The 22,366-nt window shown below is 40.8% G+C and overlaps 1 protein-coding gene across 3 annotated transcripts in view; it reads left to right on the top strand.

Annotated features, from left to right (window-relative positions):
* LOC136864954 (neuropilin-1a) overlaps positions 1-20,401 on the top strand; it is a 458,189-nt gene extending 437,788 nt beyond the window's left edge. For all 3 annotated transcript variants that reach the window (XM_067142360.2, XM_067142361.2, XM_067142359.2), the window contains one exon: positions 20,075-20,401. In XM_067142360.2, coding sequence (XP_066998461.2) covers positions 20,075-20,292 — 218 coding nt within the window. In that variant the 3' untranslated portion in view covers positions 20,293-20,401. The remainder of the gene's footprint in view (positions 1-20,074) is intronic.
* Positions 20,402-22,366: the final 1,965 nt, after the last annotated feature.

The raw sequence follows: 22,366 nt of genomic DNA, 5'->3' as shown, positions 1-22,366 counted from the left end.
GTGATTGGTGAACCTAGGAGGGGATAGGCGGTCACATGCATTCTGACTGGCTACTCCAAGGCCAGGGATTACCCTTATATAGAGTGCGAGGCAGCATTTCGTCGTCTTGTCTTGGCCTGGTCTGCCTTAGTCTGTCTTGGTCTCTCTGAAGTTTTACGTCGTGTGCGACGCCTCGCTACCGGGATGGGCCACCTTCGGGTAAGCACTCTTGCATTCCGTCCCGGGTAAAATTTCCGTAATGTTCGATTGCTATTTCGTATAGGAGTCTGCCCTAGCCTAACCTAGATTCGCCAAATTAATTATTTACGACGCCTTAGCTTTTCAGATGGGCTTGCCTGTTTGTTTTCGAGGCATTCCCATTTCTTGTTTCACTAAATATGTAGATTGTAGTTTAATATATTTACCTTGCGGTTTGCCTCTGGTAGTTCAGTGTCACTTGATGTACGCTAGAGTTTTGGAGAGTACGTTAACTTCACTGTAAATTACATTGTACAACTGGATTTGTAACTAGGTGTATAGTTGGTTTGAACTATTGAACTTGTACCAAGGTATCATCAAAGATCCTCCAAGTTATGGTATCAGAGAGAATATAGTTCGTAAATTGCAAGTTGGTGGATTCTGTTCGGAATGTATTTGTAAAATTTCACTTGTAAATGATGTTTTCTAAGTTTAATGATCACGGCGAATTATTTCGGAAGCCGCAACCTAAGCCACGTCCATGCCCTCACAAGGTCGTAATATGTCTGTAACCTCCTGTGATGTAGGGAGATCATTCTCTACGAAAACCTATTGACTGACACGCGCAGGCACATCTATATCTGTAATTTCTTGTAATGTAGAGAGATTATTCTCTACCAAAACATACTGACTGACTCACGTAGGAACTTCTATGTCTACTAATACATATTGACGACACGCGCAGGAACCTCTAGGTCTGTAACTTGCTGTGAAGTAGAGAGAGCATTCTCTACGAATATATATTGACTGACACGCGTAGGAACGTCTCTATCTGCAACTTCTTGTGATGTGGGGAGATCATTCTCTACCAACACATATTAACTGACACGCGCTGGATCGTCAATAACCTGTAAATCTTCTGCAACTACCTCGTCTTTATCGAACAGCAATTGTATGGCATTATTTCACACCTACCAAGACATATGGCTAGTGCATACCACTGCACAGGCAATATGGGGCGTGTATTTACGGGTTTTTATAATGATGCAAAGGGGAGGGCGTTTAAGTCTGGATTGCTTGATACGAGAACTAGAGAAATTTTGAAGGAAAGGAGCTCAATTTGTTCTGGGTGATTTCCGAAAAAGCAGCAGTGTTACTAAAATGTTGCAATTTTTCGGCTGGGAAGCATTGGGAGAAAGGAGACGAAATACTCGGTCATGTTGTATGTTTCGAGCTGTCAGTGGTGATTTGGCTTGGAATGACATAAGTTCAAGTATAACCTTGAGTTGTAAAATATGAGGAGAGATTGGGACAAATATGAATTTATAGGACGAGGAGTAGGGATTGGAATAAATTATAGCAGTGTAGCAAGGGGATTCAGAATCAATGTGTGCTGAATCAGCGCTGGCAATGTCATTGATACCTATCATTCATACATTATATCCTCGCCGGAATTTTTCGTACGAGAGTAAGCCTAACCTCGCAATCGCCAAATTGGAGGGGTCTAACCTAACTTTTACGGTAAGATGCCCTTCCCGACGGCAACAGTAGTCATCTTGGAGGGGCCTAACCTCACTTTTAAGGCCAGATGCCCTCCCCGACGTTACCTTGGGAAGTAAGGCATTGGGGATTATCGCGACGCCATCTTCAGCAGTAGGGCAATGGGAATACGCGTAAGAGAGCAAGCCTAAATTCATGGAGAGGCCTAACCTCACATTTACGGCCATTTTGCCCTTCCGGGCGCCATCTTGGGTAGTAGGACAATGGGGTTTCGTGGATTTTGCCGACGCCATCTTGAGTAGTAGGGCAATGGAGATTAACATTATAGAGCATGCTTACACTCATGGAGGGGTCTAACTATACAGAGCCTAATTCTATAGTCAGATGCCCTTCCAGGCGAAATTTTGGAGAGGTTTAACTACACGGGCCCAGTTTTAAGGTCATGTGCCCTTCCCGTCGCCATTTTAGAGAGTCCAAAATACACAGGACACAGTTTTACGGTCAGATGCCATTCCCGTCGCCATTTTATTCTCCCACCAGAGGGGCACATAGAGCTTAACCTAGTTTTATGGCCAGATGCCCTTCCCGATGCCATATTGGAGGGGCCTGACTAATCAGGGCCTAGTTTTCCGGTCAGATGACATTTTCGTCGCCATTTTGAAGGGGCCTAAATACACAGGGCCCAGTTTTACAGTCAGATGTCCTTCTCTCCTCACAGGCAGCATATTGGAGGGACCTAACTACACAGTTGCCATCTAGGGCCACGTTTTACGGATATATGCGCTTCCCTCTGCACAGAAGCTATTGTTAGAGGGGATTAACTACACGGTCGCCATCTTGGTAATGATGTAATGAAGATGTGGAAGAAGATGCCCCGTGAGTGGACTCAAGATCCAGTTTTACCAGAGCTTCAAACGTGTACTTTCCCTCATTAACAAGTGAGTTTAGCTAGGAGACCTTCAGTGAGACAGTGCCGTACATGTCATCTCATTAAACTGTATCACGAACTTAAAACTCACAAGTTGTTTTCGCTTATAAACACTTATCAAGGCTGCGAAAAGATTAAGCACATTTTTGCAGAGAAGTGAAGAAACATGCTGGGCAAGGACTCGTCAATAAAAACATTGATCGTCTTCCTTGTGAGCAGTTGCTTACAATCTTGTAAATTATTTATTACTCTATACAGAATAACATGATCCGCAAAATGCCTTACCTCCGATTCCACTCATTTACTCATATCATTTATATATATAAGAAAATATAAAGGTCCAATAATACTGCCTTGAGGAATTCCCCTCTTAATTATTACAGGGTCAGATAAAGCTTCACCTACTCTAATTCTCTGAGATCTACTTTCTGGAATCAATCAATCAAATCAATCAATCAATACTGATCTGCATTTAGGGCAGTCGCCCAGGGGGCAGATTCCCTATCTGTTGCTTTCCTAGCCTTTTCCTAAAAGATTTCAATGAAATTGGAAATTTATTGAACGTCTCCCTTGGTAAGTTATTCCAATCCCTAACTCCCCTTCCTATAAATGAATATTTGCCCCAGTTTGTCCTCTTGAATTCCAACTTTATCTTCATATTGTGCTCTTTCCTACTTTTATAAACGCCATTCAAACTTATTCGTCTACTAATGTCATTCCAGGCCAACTCTCCGCTGACAGCTCGTAACATACCACTTAGTCGAGCAGCTCTTCTTCTTTCTCTCAATTCTTCCCAACCCAAACATTGCAACATTTTTGTAACGCTACTCTTTTGTCGGAAATCACCCAGAACAAATCGAGTTGCTTTTCTTTGGATTTTTTCCAGTTCTTGAATCAGGTAATCCTGGTGAGGGTCCCATACACTGGAACCATACTCTAGTTGGGGTCTTACCAGAGACTTATATGCCCTCTCCTTTACATCCTTACTACAACCCCTAAACACCCTCATAACCATGTTGAGAGATCTGTACCCTTTATTTACAATCCCATTTATGTGATTGCCCCAATGAAGATCTTTCCTTATATTAACACCTAGATACTTACAATGATCCCCAAAAGGAACTTTCACCCCATCAACGCAGTAATTAAAACTTTTGCCTAGTCCAATTGCACTTATCTTTGTCAGTAGTCTCTCATGATCCACCCTATCAAATGCTTTTTTAGACAGGTCAATCACGATACAGTCCATTTGACCTTCTGAATCCAAGATATCTGCTATAACTTGCTGGAATCCTACAAGTTGAACTTCAGTGAAATAACCTTTCCTAAAACCGAACTGCCTTCTCTCGAACCATTTATTAATTTCGCAAACATGCTTAATATAATCATAAAGAATGCCTTCCCAAAGCTTACATGCAACACATGTCAAACTTACTGGCCTATAATTTTCAGCTTTATATCTATCACCCTTTCCTTTATACACAGGGGCTATTATAGACACTCTCCATTCATCTGGTATAGCTCCTCCGAACAAACAATAATCAAATAAGTACTTCAGATATGGTACTATATCCCAACCCATTATTTTTAGTATATCCCCAGAAATCTGATCAATTCCAGCCGCTGTTCTAGTTTTCAACTTTTGTAACTTATTGTAAATGTCATTGTTATCATATGTAAATTTTATTACTTCTTTGGCCTTAGACTCCTCCTCTATCTCGACATTTTCCTTGTAACCAACAATCTTTACATACTGCTGACTGAATACTTCTGCCTTTTGAAGATCCTCACATACACACTCCCCTTGTTCATTAATTATTCCTGGAATGTCCTTCTTGGAACCTGTTTCTGCCTTTAAATACCTATACATACCCTTCCATTTTTCACTAAAATTTGTATGACTGCCAATCATGCTTGCCATCATGTTATCCTTAGCTGCCTTCTTTGCTAGATTCAATTTTCTAGTAAGTTCCTTCAATTTCTCCTTAATTCCACAGCAATTTCTAACTCTATTTCTTTCCAGTCTGCACCTCCTTCTTAGTCTCTTTATTTCTCTATTATAATATGGGTCTTTACCATTCCTTACCACCCTCAAAGGTACAAACCTGTATTCGCATTCCTCAACAATTTCTTTAAACCCATCCCAGAGTCTGTTTACATTTTTATTTGCCATTTTCCACCGATCATAGTTACTTTTTAGAAAAAGCCTCATGCCTGTTTTATCAGCCATATGGTACTGCCTAATAGTCCTACTTTTAAGACCTTCCTTTCTATCACATTTATTTTTAACTACCACAAAAACAGCTTCATGATCACTAATACCATCTATTACTTCAGTTTCCCTATAGAGCTTATCTGGTTTTATCAGCACCACATCCAGGATTTTTTCCCTCTGGTTGGTTCCATCACTTTCTGAATCAGCTGTCCTTCCCATATTAACTTAGGCTATTTGCCATTTGTTGGTCATGTTTCCTGTCGTTCGCATTGCTTCTTGGCACAGACCCCGCATCAACTCCATTGACTTTCCCTCTCCGCCTGGTTAGACATATTCACCTTAGCTGTTTTATGTTTACTATGCTCATATCGCATCTGTGGGGTTAAGCTCACAATGAGCGATCGGCAGTCAGAAGTTCTGGGTGATTGGGGCATTCCACTTACTCACCACAAACACAACATATTCATTGCAAAGTAGCTCTAGATGGCTCTAAGCTGATACAGAGCAGTGGCAGAGCATAGTTGGCGCGGCAAATTGGCAACACCACTCGACCGATACGCTTTCTTCTCTCATAAACACTAATTTAAATACAAATAAATATAAAATCAACAATTGCGATGGAGACAAAAAAGCCGTTTTAATTTTAGCGTGTCATCCCCATGAGCTATTTTTACGGCTATGATCACCCAGTAATGAAAAAATGTTGTTTTACGAAATTTACACATTTTTTAATCAGATTAAATAAAAACTTGGTATACATATCAAAAATATGTTACTTAACACATATTAAAGTCTAGAAACGATCAGATCAGTACCTTTAAATTTATTGATTTTCTATGCGAGTGCTCCGTTGGAAATGGAAACAATACCGGCACATCTTTTGTTCCACCTGCGCTAAAATTGTAACTGGATTCGATAAACATTTCTACTCCACATAGAATAAAGTAAGCTAAATTTTGGTGTAGCTTGTTTCTATGTGGCAGAATAAACCCAGGTGTCCGTACGGCAGTAGTTACTAAGACTGGACAAATACACTGACCGCAGTCCAGACCCAATTGCTAAAAGTAACGGGCGATGGATTAGCAGCTTAGATAAGTAAAGAAACACCTCTATAAGTTAATAAGGACTTCTACAATCATTATTTGTTGTCACTTGTCCAAACTATTACCAACCCTCAATCACTGACAACTTTACGAAAGTAAACAATACTGTACATATATACGCATGATTTGAGTGATTGCTTTAAAATTACATTATTTTGCATAGGTCGCTCATGCAAATAGCAATGAAATAAGTATTTCAGATAAAATGCTATAATTCAATCCACAAATTCAACTTTGATATCTTTTTATAAATGTTATAGGTTGACCCCGTTAGTTGATGCATCGCTCCAGTTAGCTCCCTACTAGCTTTGACATTCGGGTCCACGCAATGTGATCGGAGTAGTTTCATAGCTCAACACGTGGCGCTGGCGGCCTATGTTTGAGCGGTAGAAATCCATACTCCTCTGTGGAAAAGATATTAGCTTCAATTGCCGATTTATCTTGATTAGAGGTGTGGAGAATATTGCATAGTTTAAAGGCTACGTTCGTTGATATTTTCCAAAATAATATCGTGAAATGAAACTGCGGAGAGATGGAATAGACCAGTTGACGTTCAGGTAGTGAGGTTGATTGCCGAATTACCTTAATCTAGAAGTATGGAGCAGTATGTTACATTTTCAATATATAATATTCTTAATAATCTTAATATTCTTAATATTCTTAATCGTTAAAGTTACTCAAGTTCATATTTGCCAAAATAATGTCGTCATATGAAACTGCGGAGATATAAAGTAGTCCAGCTGACGTTCCTTAACTGTAAGGAATAGTATGTAATTAAATACTTGTATTATTCATAGCATTCAGATACATAGTGTTCCGTGGTTATCCGTGGAACGCAGAGAGGTTAAAGAAGGTGTGGGCTTGAATGGGTCTATCTACCATATCAAAGATTAATTGAAAACTTTAAAAAAAGGGTATTTATTTTCAGATCTCAAACATAACAAAATTCTTCACTATGAGAAGGAACAAAATGTCAGGTACAAAATAGCAAACAAGAATACAATCCCAAGGGTTAAAAATTACCAAGTTTTCAGTTTCCAGCTCCAATTTACAAGTTTAAAACTCGCAAATGTTGCTTTTGGTTAGATCAGGAGAGATATCTCCCAAAATAAAGTTCAAGAGCACTTTGCTCCAAAAGTTACAAATACGGCCTTCCAAAGGCCCCACTCAGTGGTACACAGAGATCTCTTACATAACAACGAAAGAGCTTAAATGCTCTACTTTAAGTTTACATAAAGGATAGAATTACATTACTCGGCCTCTCTAGGCACAACCTACAATTTACAATACCATGTGGTTTACACATGGTTATCTAGTACCTATGCTGCTGGGCCTTCGTGGAAAGAATGAACAGGTTAATATTACTGGCCCAAACTCAAAATGTATAGAGGCGTGCCCTTGCGCTCCTCAAAAACCAAGTTTTTAATCCCTACTTGGGCTTGTGGCCCGATGATGCAGAGGCTAATCCCACACTACTAAGGTGACTCGGAAGAAAAGTGAATTAATGCTTTACAGGAAGGAAACAGTTAAAAAATCATAGTCACCTCAAGACAAATTGAAGGGGAACTCGAGAGGGTAACGCACCCTCTATCCCAGAATTTACAGCGTAACTTTTATGAAATTTTAATCTTCGGTGCGATGTAAAGCAACTAGCAAGAAAATGAAATTTTACATTATCAGAAAGTAGTTTACATTTTTAGGAAACGGATGGTTACATAGTTAGAAGTTAGAACCTACCCCTCGGGGAAGTTTGCGGAGATAGCTACAGAGATGTAAAACTGGTGGCCATTAGAATAGAATAGAATGGAGTACGCCCATCCCCTAGTTCCGGCTTCCGGAATTATGGGAGAGAGTACTCTTTTATTGCAATTTGTTCAATTTTGATACATGCTTAACATTTAACATTCTCCTCTTACATTTGTTTAACTATACTGAATAAAATTTGTTTTGACCTAGACATTAGCATATAAAACTGGTGGCCATTACCTGGGCTGATGTTCTGCCTGGCGAAGAATGAGGCACCCCGCCTCCTGTCTTAACACCCACACTCAGAGATTCGACGATCAATAAGACAAGGTAACTTGGAAAATCCGTAGCTTATATACCCGTGAGGAGGGTTCGAGAAGGTCTGGACTAAATCCAGACACAGCCTCTAATTTTTATTGGTTAAACCACAAACCTACAAGGAACCTATGATTGGATGAAGAATAAGTACAGAAAATTTGTTATTGGCCAGACTCAAAAGCTAGCGGGATGAGAAGGAAATGTTGCAAACTCTGAAGTACCACAATAAATGAAAATCAATTTAGTTGAGAAAACCTATAAACACAAAACTGCCTTAAATCACTCATCCTTCCACCTTGCGTCAGAGTGCATGACCTCAGTTTTTTGTAGAGATATCAGTGGAGAAAAGGTCAAAATTCTTGAAGTACACCAAAACAAAACAAATGTATCCAATCAGTTTAGGAAACTTTAAAATTCATATTGCACAGTTATTCAATAGTGACATCTTCTAGTCAATGTCCCAACTTTATGCATTAGCTGTTTCAAGATTTGTTCGATTGATAGTGTTCCTTAAAGCGCTTCTTTTAAATGTGCGGGGTTGAGGTGTACCTTCCGGTACAGAACTCCCCCCCCCAATAGGTCCTTCCCTGGGGTGATAGAGTAGAACTTAGAGAAAGAAAAAGTTTCGTTTGTTGGAATTTCACGGATCAGAAATTTCTTGCTGAAGGACCATTTTTAGGAAATTAAATTGGAAAACTAGTTTTGAAATCTTCTTGCCATCGTAGAAATCTAGGATATGCCAAGTAAAATTGACGGCAAGACCGACCGCCGCTGCCGATACCCAGGCGTGGTCCCCCGGATCTCCAAGTACCCTCAGATACACCTCTCCCGCTACTACGACATGGGTAGTCGTGGTGATGGTTGCCGCAGGTTAGATGTAGAAATACAGTCCCCTGATGGGTTGGCGATAGAATTACCACACCTAAGCCGTTGCCGAAAATATGGAGCTCCGGCGCGCCGCTCAGAAGGAGACATGACTATAGTGCAGTGGGCCCATTCCCCACTCCGGTATAGCTCGCCAGATGTTGAGACACGGTAGCCGGCAGCTGAGAGGGCACTGAAACAATAATAATCTCGGCGACAGAGATTGTTTGATGGAGCTTGAGGGTACTATATTTATTTTGCGAGCGGCTTTGATGGTGGGTGGGTGTCACCGGTGCATGGATTTTCGGAGATGGGGGATAGGTAATGACCACCAGGTAATTGACAACATGAATTTTAATCGGAGGGGAAGGTTGTACAGATGCATAATATAAAATTTCTATGTTCGGTGCAGAAGATCTACTATCCCTCTTAAAAGAAAAATAACTTTCAAATCCTGCCAAGATTTAGTGGCTACAGTAATACACCAATGAACGTATACTGACTTCACCTGAGAAAGGTGAACCCTAAATATCTTCTCTGTGGCTGGGTTACGGACCAATAATGTAACCGGGGTTAGAAAATTTAAATGTTATACGGCCCATGGAATTTGGGGAAGCTTGCCCGAAGATAAAACATTTTTAACCATGACCTGATCTCCGACTTTTAAATTGGTGGCCCCGTCCACGATCATATCTTTCTCTAACCTTTTCATGGGAGGATTTAGGATTGCTTTCAGCCTTCATCCATACATCTCTAAGATTATCAGGTTCTATTGTGTCTGGTAATATGTCATTAAGTGACAAAAGATTAGAGAGCGGCGTGTTGGGAACAAACTTAAACATGAGAGATGCTGGAGTGAACTTGTGGGACTCATGAACCGCCGAATTTAAAGTAAAAGCTAACCAATGCGGGTAAGTATCCCATCTGGAATTATCTTCATGATGAAATGCATTTAAGGCAAATCGGAGATTACGATTGACCCGCTCAGCCAGAGACAGTTGAGGGTAATAAGCAGAAGTGGTTACGTGTGAGATAGACAGGTCAAAACAGATTTTACGGAATAAATTAGATGTAAACGACTTAGCATTATCAGAAACTATGTATTGACAAGGACCAAAGGACGCAAAGATAGCAATAAGACAAGAAATTATAGCCTGAGCGGAGGCCAGCTTAGTCGGAAACAACCAAGAAAGTCTCTTGGAACCATCTACACACACCAGAATGACTTTTTTCCGTTCCCCTTTGATTGTGATAAAGGTCCGAAGTAGTCTAGATATAGACGTTCCATGGGGCGAGACGCTTGATGCGATGACAAAAGCCCTAGCTTAGTGGACAAGGTGGGCTTACTAAGCAAGCAAGATTTACAAGCTTTAATCATTTCCCAATTTCACCGTCCATACCTTTCCAAATGAACATCTCTAGGATCTTTTCCCGAGATTTGAAGATGCCTAAATGCCCCCCTAATGGAAACTCATCATAGTATTTTAAGATCATAGGTACAAGTACAGCTGGGACCACTACTTTCATCTTTTGATCGTGCTTTGAAGGGCAACACAAAACCCCCTTCCTGAATACATAAGGGACGACATGTTCCCCAGAAGAAAGGGTTTCCATTATAGGAGCCAGCACTGGATCTTCACGTTGATGTTTCTGAATATCCCGAAATAACATAAGGTCATCAGTCAGGATAGCATTAATACCCGAAGGTATGAGCAAGGGAAGAGAAGAACTACCTTCCTGTTCATTGGTCTCTACTTCATGTGGAAACATGCGGCTTAGTCCATCCACAACTACATTTTCAGATCCTCTAATACGTCTCACATCAAACTGGAAAGCTGAAATTCTGATGGCCCAGCGGGCGATATGTCCAGTACGACAAGGCCTAGCTAACACCCAACTTAAGGCTTGGTTATCCGTTTCTAAGTCAAATTTGACATATTCCAGATAAAGGCGGAAATTCTCTAGTGCAAACAAAACTTCCAAACCCTAAAGTTCATATATAGAATATCTGGCTTCTTGAGCCGATAAGGTCCTAGAAGCATAGGCGATGGGCCGCCTTCCGAGTTCCGTTTCCTGGAGAAGGACAGCGGCAACAGCCGACGACGAGGCGTCTGTTTGGACAATGAATTTCTTAGAGAAATCTGGGACGGCTAATACAGGGGCGTTACAAAGAGCTAATTTCAGATCTTCAAAAGCTGCTTGCTGAGGCGGTTCCCATTCAAATTTGACGCCTTTCCTCCGCAATAAGTTCAGGGGCGCCGCTCTGTTAGCGAAGTTAGAAATAAATTTCCTGAAGATATTCACCTTGCCTATAAACCTGGCAATGCCTTTGATGTCCTTAGGAGGTTTGAAATCACGGATAGCCTGTGTTCTGGAATGATCAAGGGAAACACCATCGGGCTACACAATATGCCCTAAGAACGACACAGAAGGTTTAGATAAAGCTACCTCAGATAATTTCTCAGTCAACTTAGGCTTACGAAGGCGATTGAGTACTTCCTTTAGATGATCTCGGAGTTCTTCAAAGGTCTCAGAAAACACAACGACATCATGGAGGTAGTGATACAGATATTCAAATTTGATGATCTAAAAGACCCTATCTAGCAGTCTAGTAAGAACAGCTGCCCCCGTGGGGATCACAAAAGACACGCGGTTGTACTCATACAGGTTCCGATCCGTGGCGAAAGCCGTTAGATATCTCGATTCTTCTGCTAAAGGTATCTGGTTATAGGCCTGATTAGGATCGAGGATGGTAAAGAAGTTGGCTTTTCGAAGCCATGTGAAACAAGGGTGAAGATCCGGAAGGGGCACAGATTGTAACACCACCTTACGGTTCAAAGGCCTGTAATCAATCACAGGCCTGAAGCCACCTTGAGGTTTCGGCACAAGGAAATTGAGCGATGAATACGCCTACTCAGAATCTCGAATGATACCATCCTTTAACATCTGCTCAAAGATTTCCTTAAGAGCCTTCATTTTAGGCGGGACAGTCTATTAGCCGGAAACCTAACTGGGATAGAATATGTTAACTCGATCTTATATTCGATAAGGTCAGTAAACGCCGAGAGTATCAGAAATACATCAGGAAAGGACTGACACAACCTTCGAATACTTTCAGCCTGTTCCTCAGATAGATGTCTAACATCTAACAACATCTCAGCCTGGGTTGGCGAAACAGATGAACATGACACAGAATTACACTTCAAAAGGGGAATATTACAATTACTAGCAAATTCGAAGGTGCACGACTTGCTCTGAATGTCGACACAAGACCAGTAGAAGACATGAAATCGGTAAATTATGAAATATGAACTTTAGACCAAATGAAACCTAAAATTTCTAATGGAGATGAGTTAGCCGAAACACATTTAACAGAAGGGGAACTATAGTCCGGACACTTACCAGCAGTTTTTAATTTAGAATACCATGCTTTCGAAATTATGGAACTCACTCTCCCTGAGTCTAATAGAGTACTAACGGGTTCGTTATTTACTTCCATTCCGAGGAGTGGCACAAGTGCAGGTGTCTCTGCCGTATTTCTGAGGCATGCTCTGGGGCTTCAAATGATAAATTAGAAGAAACTTTACCCTTACCAGAACTTTTACTGGGTGTAACAGGGGCTGAGCATCGGGAAGGTAAACATGCTGACTCAGCCGAGGAAATTAGTCATTTCCTATTATCAGGGTTAGCGGATATAGCACCGGAAGTTGAGCAAGATGGTGCACTATTGAAATTAGTGCAATTCATAGCAAGGTGAGTAAAAGAGCCACATTTAAAGCAACCTTGGGATGTACTAGCTCCGTTCTTTGTCCCACTAAATTTTATCAAGGGACATTTGTTGCGAAGATGATCTGTTCATCCACAAGCATAACTTTGCGGGTTGTGAAAGTTCGGCAAGGTGGTTGCCGAGAACTGTTAGAAGACGGAGGAGGCTCCTTCGCAACTCGTAAGGTGTCGTCGTACCTTACTCCTCCTGCTGACACCGCCATTGCCTCTAATTCAGAAAAGGTTGGGGACGAGACGCGAAACACTGATACGACCTATAGGGCGGAGAGATGATTTCGACAATCGTTTGCAATACTTAGTCTTCAGAGAAATGAAGAGCGAACTCCCTGGTGTAAAATTTAATGTATTGTTTGTGTTTGAGTCATCAGTCCATACACTGGTTTGATGCAGCCCTCCATGACATCGTATCCTGTGCTAACCTTTTCATTTCTACTTAACTATTGCATCCTACATCTGCTCTAATCTGCTTGTCATATTCATACCTTGGTCTACCCCTACCGTTCTTACCACCTACACTTCCCTCAAAAACCAACTGAACAAGTCCTGGGTGTCTTAAGATGTGTCCTATCATTCTACCTCTTCTTCTTGTCAAATTTAGCCAAATCGATCTCCTCACACCAATTCGATTCAGTATCTCTTCATTCGTGATTCGATCTATCCATCTCACCTTCAGCATTCTTCTGTAACACTACATTTCAAAAGCTTCTATTCTCTTTCTTTCTGAGCTAGTTATCGTCCATGTTTCAATTCCATACAATGCCAAGCTCCACACGAAAGTCTTCAAAAACATCTTTCTGATTCCGATATCAATTTTTGAAGTGAGCAAATTTCTCTTCTTAAGAAAGCTCTTCCTTGCTTGTGCTGGTCTGCATTTTATGTCCTCCTTATTCTGCCATCGTTAGTTATTTTACTACCCAAGTAACAATATTCATCTACTTCCTTTAAGACTTCATTTCCTAATCTAATGTTTCCTACATCACCTGCATTCGTTCGACTGCACTCCATTACCTTTGTTTTGGACTTATATATTTTCATCTTTTACTCCTTACCCAAGTCTTCATCCATACCATTCAGCTACTTCTCGAGATCTTCTGCAATCTCAGATAAAATAACAATATCATCGGCAAATCTCAAGGTTTTGATTTCCTCTCCTTGGACTGTGATTCCCTTTCCAAATTTCTCTTTGATTTCCTTTACTGCCTGTTCTATGTAAACATTGAAAAGGAGGGGGACAAACTGCAGCCTTGCCTCACTCCTTTCTGGATTGCTGCTTCTTTTTCAAAGCTCTCGATTCTTATCACTGCAGACTGATTTTTATACAGATTGTAGACAATTCTTCGTTCTCGGTATTTGATCCCTATCATCTTCAGAATCATAAATAGCTTGGTCCAATCAACATTATCGAATGCCTTCTCTAGATATACGAATGCCATGTACGTGGGCTTGTCCTTCTTGATTCGATCCTCTAAGATCAGACGTAAAGTCAGGATTGCTTCACGTGTCCCTACATTTCTCCCGAAGCCAAATTGATCTTCTCCCAACTCAGCTTCAACTTGTTTTTCCATTCTTCTGTAAATAATACGTGTTAAAATTTTGCAGGCATGAGATACTAAACTAATGGTGCGGTAGTTTTCACACCTGTCAGCACCAGCTTTCTTGGGAATAGGTATAACGACATTCTTCCGAAAATCGGATGGGACTTCTCCTGTCTCATACATCTTGCACACTAAATGAAATAACCTTGCCATGCTGGTTTCTCCTAAGGCAATCAGTAATTCAGAGGGAATATCATCAATTCCAAGTGCCTTGTTCCTATTTAGGTCACTCACAGCTCTGTCAAACTCTGACCTCAAAATTGGGTCTCCCATTTCACCAGCATCAACAGCCTCTTCATGTTCCAGAACCAAATTATCTACATCTTTACCTTGATACAACTGTTGGATATTCTCCTGCTATCTTTCTGTTTTGTCTTCATTCCCTAGAAGTGGCTTTCCATCTGAGCTCTTAATATTCATACACTTAGGTTTCCTTTCTCCAAAGGTTTCCTTGATTTTCCTGTATGCAGCATCTGCCTTTCCCAGGACCATACAGCCTTCGACTTCCTTGCACTTCTCCTTCAGCCATTCTTCCTTAGCTCTCTTGTACTTTCTATCCACTTGATTCTTTAATCGCCTGTATCCTTTTCTGCCCTCTTCATTTCTAGCATTCTTGTATTTTCGTCGTTCATCAATCAGGTCTAGTACCTCCTGAGTTATCCACTAATTCTTAGTTGATCTTTTCTTCCTTCCTAACATTTCTTCAGCAGCCCTAATGACTTCCTTTTTCATGACTCTCCACTCTTCCTCTATAGTGTTTAATTCAGCCTTTTCATTTAGTCCTTGTACAACGTGTTCCTTGAAACAATCCCTCACACTATTTTCTTTCAACTTGCCTAGATCCCATCTTTTTGCAATCTTTCCTTTCTTCAACTTCTTCAACTTCAGATGGCATTTCATGACCAACAAGTTGTAGTCAGAGTCCACGTCTGCTCCTGGGAATCCAACACCTGGTTTCTGAATCTCTGCCTAATCATAATGAAGTCTATTTGATACCTTCCAGTGTCTCCAGGTCTTGTCCACGTATAAAGCCTTCGTATGTGGTGTTTGAACCAAGTATTGGCGAGGACTAAATTATGATCAGTGTAGAATTCAACAAGCCGACTTCCTCTTTCGTTCCTTTGTCCCAATCCATATTCTCCTACTGTACTTCCTTCTCTTCCTTGGCCTACCACTGCATTCCAGTCTCCCATCACAATTAGATTCTCGTCACCTTTTACAAATTGTATTAAATCTTCTATCTCTTCATATATTATTTCGATTTCTTCATCATCCGCTGAACTAGTAGGCATATAGACCTGCACTATTGTGGTGGACATTAGTTTGGTGTCTATCTTGACGACAATAATTCTTTCACTATGCTGGTCGTAACAGCTTACCAGCTGCCCTATTTTCTTATTCATTGTTAAACCAACTCCTGCATTTCCTCTGTTGGATTTTGTGTTGATAATTCGGTAGTTGCCTGACCAGAAATCCTGTTCTTCCTGCCAACGTACTTCACTTATACCAACTACATCTAACTTTAGCCTATCCATCTCCCTTTTCAGATTCTCTAATCTACCACAACGATTCAAACTTCTAACATTCCACGCTCCGACTCGCAGAATGTCAGTATCCATCATCCTGATGATCGCCCCCTCTTGTGTAGTCCGCACCCGGAGATCCGAATGGGGGACTAGTTTACCTCCGGAATATTTTACCCGGGAGGAAGCCATCATCATTACATCATTCGTACAGAGAGAGCTGCATGTCCTCGGGAGGTATTTACGGCTGTAGTTTCCCGTTGCTTTCAGCCGTGTAGCAATATCAACACAGCAAAGCCATGTTGAGTATTATTACAAGGCCGTATCAGTCAATCATCTAGACTGCCGCCCTTGCAACTACCGAGGTTGAGAAGTTTCGAACACAGCATTAGTCAAAATGAAAGGAGGAAGTTGTCTACGATGACCAGACTCAGTTTCCAATGGGGCAGATGTTTGCTGAGTTGCCACAGATTTCCTACTTTCAATCGATTTAATAGGATCCTCCTCAGTAGCTAAGTTTATCAAAGGGACTTGGTCGGATTTAGGAGCAGCGGCTCCAGACAACAAGTGACTAACTCTATTACTCATATCTGAGAGATGTTTAACCAAATTATTAGCCTCCTACGCATGATCATCCTTTAGCCTTAGAGACAATAGGTCCCTAGCCCTATTGTAGAAATGAAACAGTCTAGCCCGTACTCTCTTAATTTCCAATGACATTAAAATCATTTAGGAAAAGGCTAGGAAAACAACAGTTAGGGAATCTGCCACCTGGGCGACTGCCCTAAATGCATATCAGTAGTGATTGATTGATTGATTGATTGATTGATTGATTGATTGATTGATTGATTGATTGATTGATTGATTGATTGATTGATTGATTGATTGATTGATTGATTGATTGATTGATTGATTGATTGATTGATTGATTGATTGATTGATTGATTGATTGATTGATTGATTGATTGATTGATTGATTGATTGATTGATTGATTGATTGATTGATTGATTGATTGATTGAAGTTGGTTAGCAGATGGATCACTCATTTCAAAGAAACTAACTACAGACGCCAGGTCGGTGGAATTGTCTATGATAGTATTTGGAGCCTCATCAATTTCTTTTTCTCCCAAAACTGGGATACAAATAGGCAGTTCTAAGGACTCTTTAAGTTTGGCAATATCTGCCGCAATCTTGCTTCCAGAGTGGACCTTTCTAATGAGGAGCTCATAAATCAATTCCTACTTGCGCAAGTACCCGGGAGTGAGGACTTCGCGAGGACCAGACATGTTGACAGGAAAAGTTAATAATTTGGAAAATTCCCAGCAATCGAGAAATTTCTTAGAGTTCGGAGCTAATCCTACATTCAGCCGTCAAAAGTGGCTCAATCAGGACCCATTCAACCACGCTCTTCTACCACGTGTCCTGGGTTTATCCGTAGAACGCATAGAGGCGAAAGAAGGTGTGGGTTTGAATGGGTCTATCTACGATATCAAAGATTAATTGAAAACTTTAAAATAGAGGTCATATTTCTTTTCAGGTCTCAAACAACAAAATTCTTCACTATGTGAAGGAACAAAATATCAGGTACAAATAGCAAAAAAGAATAGAATCCCAAGGGTTGAAAATTACAAGTTTTGAGCTTCCAGCCCCATTTTACAAGTTTACAACTCGCAAATGGAGCTTTGGTTAGATCAGGAGAGATATCTCCCAAAATAAAGTTCAAGAGGACTTTGCTCCAAAAGTTACAAATACGGCCTTCCAAAGGCCCCACTCAGTGGTACACAGAGATCTCTTACATAACAACGAAAGAGCTTAAATGCTCTACTTTAAGTTTACATAAAGGATAGAATTACATTACTCGGCCTCTCTAGGCACAACCTACAATTTACAATACCATGTGGTTTACACATGGTTATCTAGTACCTATGCTACTGGGCCTGCGTGGAAAGAATGAACAGGTTAATATTACTGGCCCAAACTCAAAATGTATAGAGGCGTGCCCTTGCGCTCCTTAAAAACCAAGTTTTTAATCCCTACTTGGGCTTGTGGCCCGATGAAGCAGAGGCTAATCCCACACTACTAAGGTGACTCGGAAGAAAAGTGAATTAATGCTTTACAGGAAGGAAACAGTTGCAAAATCATAGTCACCTCAAGACAAATTGAAGGGGAACTCGAGGGCACTCTCTATCTCCGAATTTGCAGTATAGTCTTTATAAAATTTTCCATTAGCAAGAAGTTTACATTTTTAAGAAACGGATGGTTACATAGTTAGAAGTTAGAAACTTCCCCTCAGGTAAGTTTGCGCAGATAGCTACAGAGATGTGAACCTGGTGGCCATTATCTGGGCCTATGTTCTGCCTGCCGAAGAATGAGGCATTCCGCCTCTTGTCTTAACACACACACTCAGAGATTCGGCAATCAATGACAAGGTAACTTGGAAAAGCCGCAGCTTATATACCCGAGAGGAGGGTTCGAGAAGGCTCTTGACTAAATCTGGACACAGCCTCTCATTTTCATTGGTTAAACCAAAAACTTACAAGAAGCCTATGATTGGCTGAAAAATGTATACAGAAATTTTTTATTGGCCAGACTCAAAAGCTAGCGGGATGAGAAGGAAGTGTTGCAAACCTTGAAGTACCAAAATAAATGAAAGTTAATTTAGTTGAGAAAACCTATAAACACAAAACTTCTTTAAATCACTCATCCTTCCACCTTGCACCAGAGCTCAGTTTTTGTAGAGACATCAGTGGAGAAAATTTCAAAATTTTTGATGTACACCAAAACAAAACAAATGTATCCAATCAGTTTAGGAAACTTTAAAATAACATATTACTCAGTTATTCAGTGGAGACATCTTCTAGTCAATGTTCCAACTTTATCTTCTTCTTCTTCTTTTCCTGCCGTTTTTCCCACACCTGTGGGGTCGCGGGTGCGAACTGCATCGCACATGTGGATTTGGCCCTGTTTTTACGGCCGGATGCCCTTCCTGACGCCAACCCTCTATGGAGGGATGTAAGCACTATTGCGTTTTTCTGTGGTGGTTGGTAGTGTAGTGTGTTGTCTGAATATGATGAGGAGAGTGTTGGGACGGACATATACACCCAGTCCCCGAGCCAGAAGAATTAATCAGAAGCGATTAAAATCCCCGACTCGGCCGGGAATCGAACCCGGGACCCTCTGAACCGAAGGCCAGTACGCTGACCATTCAGCCAACGAGTCGGAATGTCCCAACTTTATGCATTAGCTATTTCAGGAGTTGTTCGATAGATAGTGTTCCTTAAGGCGCTTTTTTTCATGTGTGGGGTTGAGGTGTACCTCCCGGTACACATAGTACTGTAGAACTCACGACAAGGACATTGTTCAGCACTCTTGTCTTCTGATGTTAAGCGTCATTGTTCAATTGTTCAATTAGACTCCTAGAATTCTTCAAGTGCTACTGTCATGATTGGGGTGTGGTCGAAAATAAAATACATTTTTAAATTTCTATATAAATATTCGATGTATGGATAACAGAGATATTTTGACTGAAACATTTTAAAATTTTAATTTCAATATATAGTTCTAGGTTACATTTTATTCATACTGCTCAACCTTATAATATGACTTATGTAATTTACTTCATTAGACCGAGCTCGTGGCTGGGCATTGAGATATATATCCGAATAATTCCCCCCATAGTGTGGATGCTCAGTGCCGAACGTGTGGTCTCCGGAGAGGCCTTGTGCAGGTCTACAGGCAACCTGCGTGTCTGTAAGGCTGGAGCCGCACGTTACACGGATGAAGTGTTCCCATTACTTGGCACGACAGAATGATAAACGTGGCGAATTTTTAGGGGAGTGGTAAAGATATTAAAATGTATGCCGATGAAATATTTAACGTCAGTGAAGCAATATGTAAAAAATTATTGAGTCAGATGTCCATTTGATCTGTTTCTGCACACCTTGGAGAGGATCGACCTCAGACCAATTTGCCTGGTGACCACAAGAATCCATGCTATTTTAACAATAGCATAATGAAAGTAAAACATCTAAAAGACACATTACACTCTGCGAGACGCGCCCAGTCGTTGCAGTCCATATTGACGAGCTAAAAGAGCACCAGATGTGTATATTGTACATTGTGTATTGTATAATTTGATGTGATCGAATAAGAAAGCAACTCAGCGTTCATAATGTGTGGTTAGTTATATTTCAGCTGTGTCTGCTTTCCATAAACATTTCACTTCTCATTTTTTCCTATCAGTTTTAAGACGACAGTCCTGGAATTTTAAGAAATGTTTCGTCTTAAAAATAAGTAATGGTATGACTTGTGGTTTCAGCTCCAGAACCGTCGTCACACACGAAGGGGATAGCCATCATCTCGGGGGCGGTGGCAATGGTGGCGCTGCTCGCCGTCCTTGTCATCTTCATCGCCGCTCGCCGCCGAATCAATCTCAAACGAAGGAACGACATGCCTGAAGACTCTGACGTCCGCTACCTCACGTCCGACGAGGTACTAGACTTCAGTTTAGCGAGACCTATGGAAGAGGATTTGTGACTATCTCAGTTAACTGTGGCAACGTTACCGGAAGATTCTTCGTTCTAGCTTATATTGTAAATAATTATAATATATTTTCACGATGGTGTATGTACAGGTAATAAATTACATCGAATATTATTAATAATGTGGTTTGTTTAACGTCTCATTAACTATTATTTTGCGGCAGTTCCTTTACTTGATGAAAGTCAACGACACATGGCATCGCATTTGAACCGAACGTGCCACCTCAGAAGAGGAACTAACCACCGTGTAGTTATTACGAGCGTTAACGAGTGTGTAGTTATTATTGCAGAGTATGACGAGCCTTCTAGTGACAAGTTCTCAATACATTTAAAGAACGAACCGGCTCTGCTGTCCTCAGAAGTCGCCGTAATGGAGTTAGGACTTAAAGAAACAGAAGTGAATACAGATGGGTGCGGAATAGCTTCTCCGATAGGCACAGCCTATCTCATACATCGTGACACAACTTAGCAGTCGATCTCAGCAATGGCAAGGAACACAGTCCTGAACCTAGCGTGTTGGCTGCTATGAACTTGCATTCGAAAGATGATGGGTAGAGCAGCCCTGAAGATATTGTTCGGTGGCTCCCCATGTTTACACCAGGCAAATGCTGGGGCTGTGTTGTGACCGCTAGCCCTTTCCCATCGTTACTTCACCTAAAATCCTCCATGTGTTAGTGTGTCATTAAATGGTAGGAACTACTTGAGTTGCGCTGTTAACGGTAAATAATGGTAACGGTTATACTTAACTCTGTAAATACCACGCAAATGCTATATCTTTGCGCTTTAACTAGCTCCCCAGCTTCTGCTTCCAACATAGAAAATCTTTTACAGAGACACACAGTCGTGTGAAAAAGTTATCCGAGATGAAAGAGTAGGTGGTAGGGCTTTTGACACCAAACGGTGAACCAACAGTCTCGTAACGTTTGAGATTAACACCAGACTAGGGATACTTCACCACTCAAACGAATATGCAGACAAGTAGGCCCTTAATCCTGTCAGACGCAGGCCTTGCAGGAGGAGCCCCATGTTTCAAACGTTTCTCAGGACTGTGTTCAATGGCGTCATTATTTGATCTATAGGTCTCCGTGCGACAGACTTTATCGCTGTTAGTAAGTCGATATTAAACAGCACCATCCAGCAGCTTTGTACGTCTGAATGCTAATGTTCAAAAATAACAATTTGTATATTTGCTAAAAGAGAGGAGTTCTTGATTTTAAAATCCAGTGAAATATACCGAGTGCTTTAAAAGTACACGCCAAAATTGCAGGCTAGGATTACTCATGTGTAATGCTGACAAGGAGGTCCAGAAGATATGAAACTAGCACCGTACCATCCACGACAGTTCCCATGCACATTTTGTCTTTCCATGAGCACCTTAATGCATGCAATGCTGATTATTGATAGGTAGAAGTGGACCAATTACTTGGCCTCCACGCTTTCCTCCTCTGAGACCATTGGAGGCCTGTCTGTATGCGAAACTTGTAGTCGTTGGTGCATGCGTCTGCTGTCGATATGGAACACGTGTGAAGGCTCATCTTTCCCTTTATTTATTCTTTCTCCAGATCTACATAATATGTATATGATCCATTAATTGGGAGAAAAAATAACTAGTCTGACCTAAACCAGCTCACAAAAGGAAAACGAAAAGAATTCCACCATATAGGCAGACACATGAAGAAAACCATATATTATAATAATAATAATAATAATAATAATAATAATAATAATAATAATAATAATAATAATAATAATAATAATAATAATAATTACACTGTCGCCTGGCCCGAGATCAACCCTTATTGGTGGTCTGTTGGCCATGGCGGAAGGCAGTGTGGCAATATGATAATAAGAAACTAAAATAATAACATATTACTGCGTATAGTACAATAGTGTCAGCAGACGGCATCTGTAATTTAAACAAACTGCATATCACTTCTGGCCTGGTTCGCAACTCAGCGCAACCTCTCTGTTGTTCTACTTGAGTTGCAGGCCCAGCTTTCGTGTTACATCAACTTTCGTACCGGTGTGCAATTATTCTCCTTACGTTTCATTACTATTGTCAACTGATA

The sequence above is a fragment of the Anabrus simplex genome, chromosome 2, assembly GCF_040414725.1.
Source record: "Anabrus simplex isolate iqAnaSimp1 chromosome 2, ASM4041472v1, whole genome shotgun sequence".
Lineage (NCBI taxonomy): Eukaryota > Metazoa > Arthropoda > Insecta > Orthoptera > Tettigoniidae > Anabrus > Anabrus simplex.
Note: the sequence above shows the minus strand (reverse complement) of the source record. Positions and strands in the feature narration are given on the sequence as shown.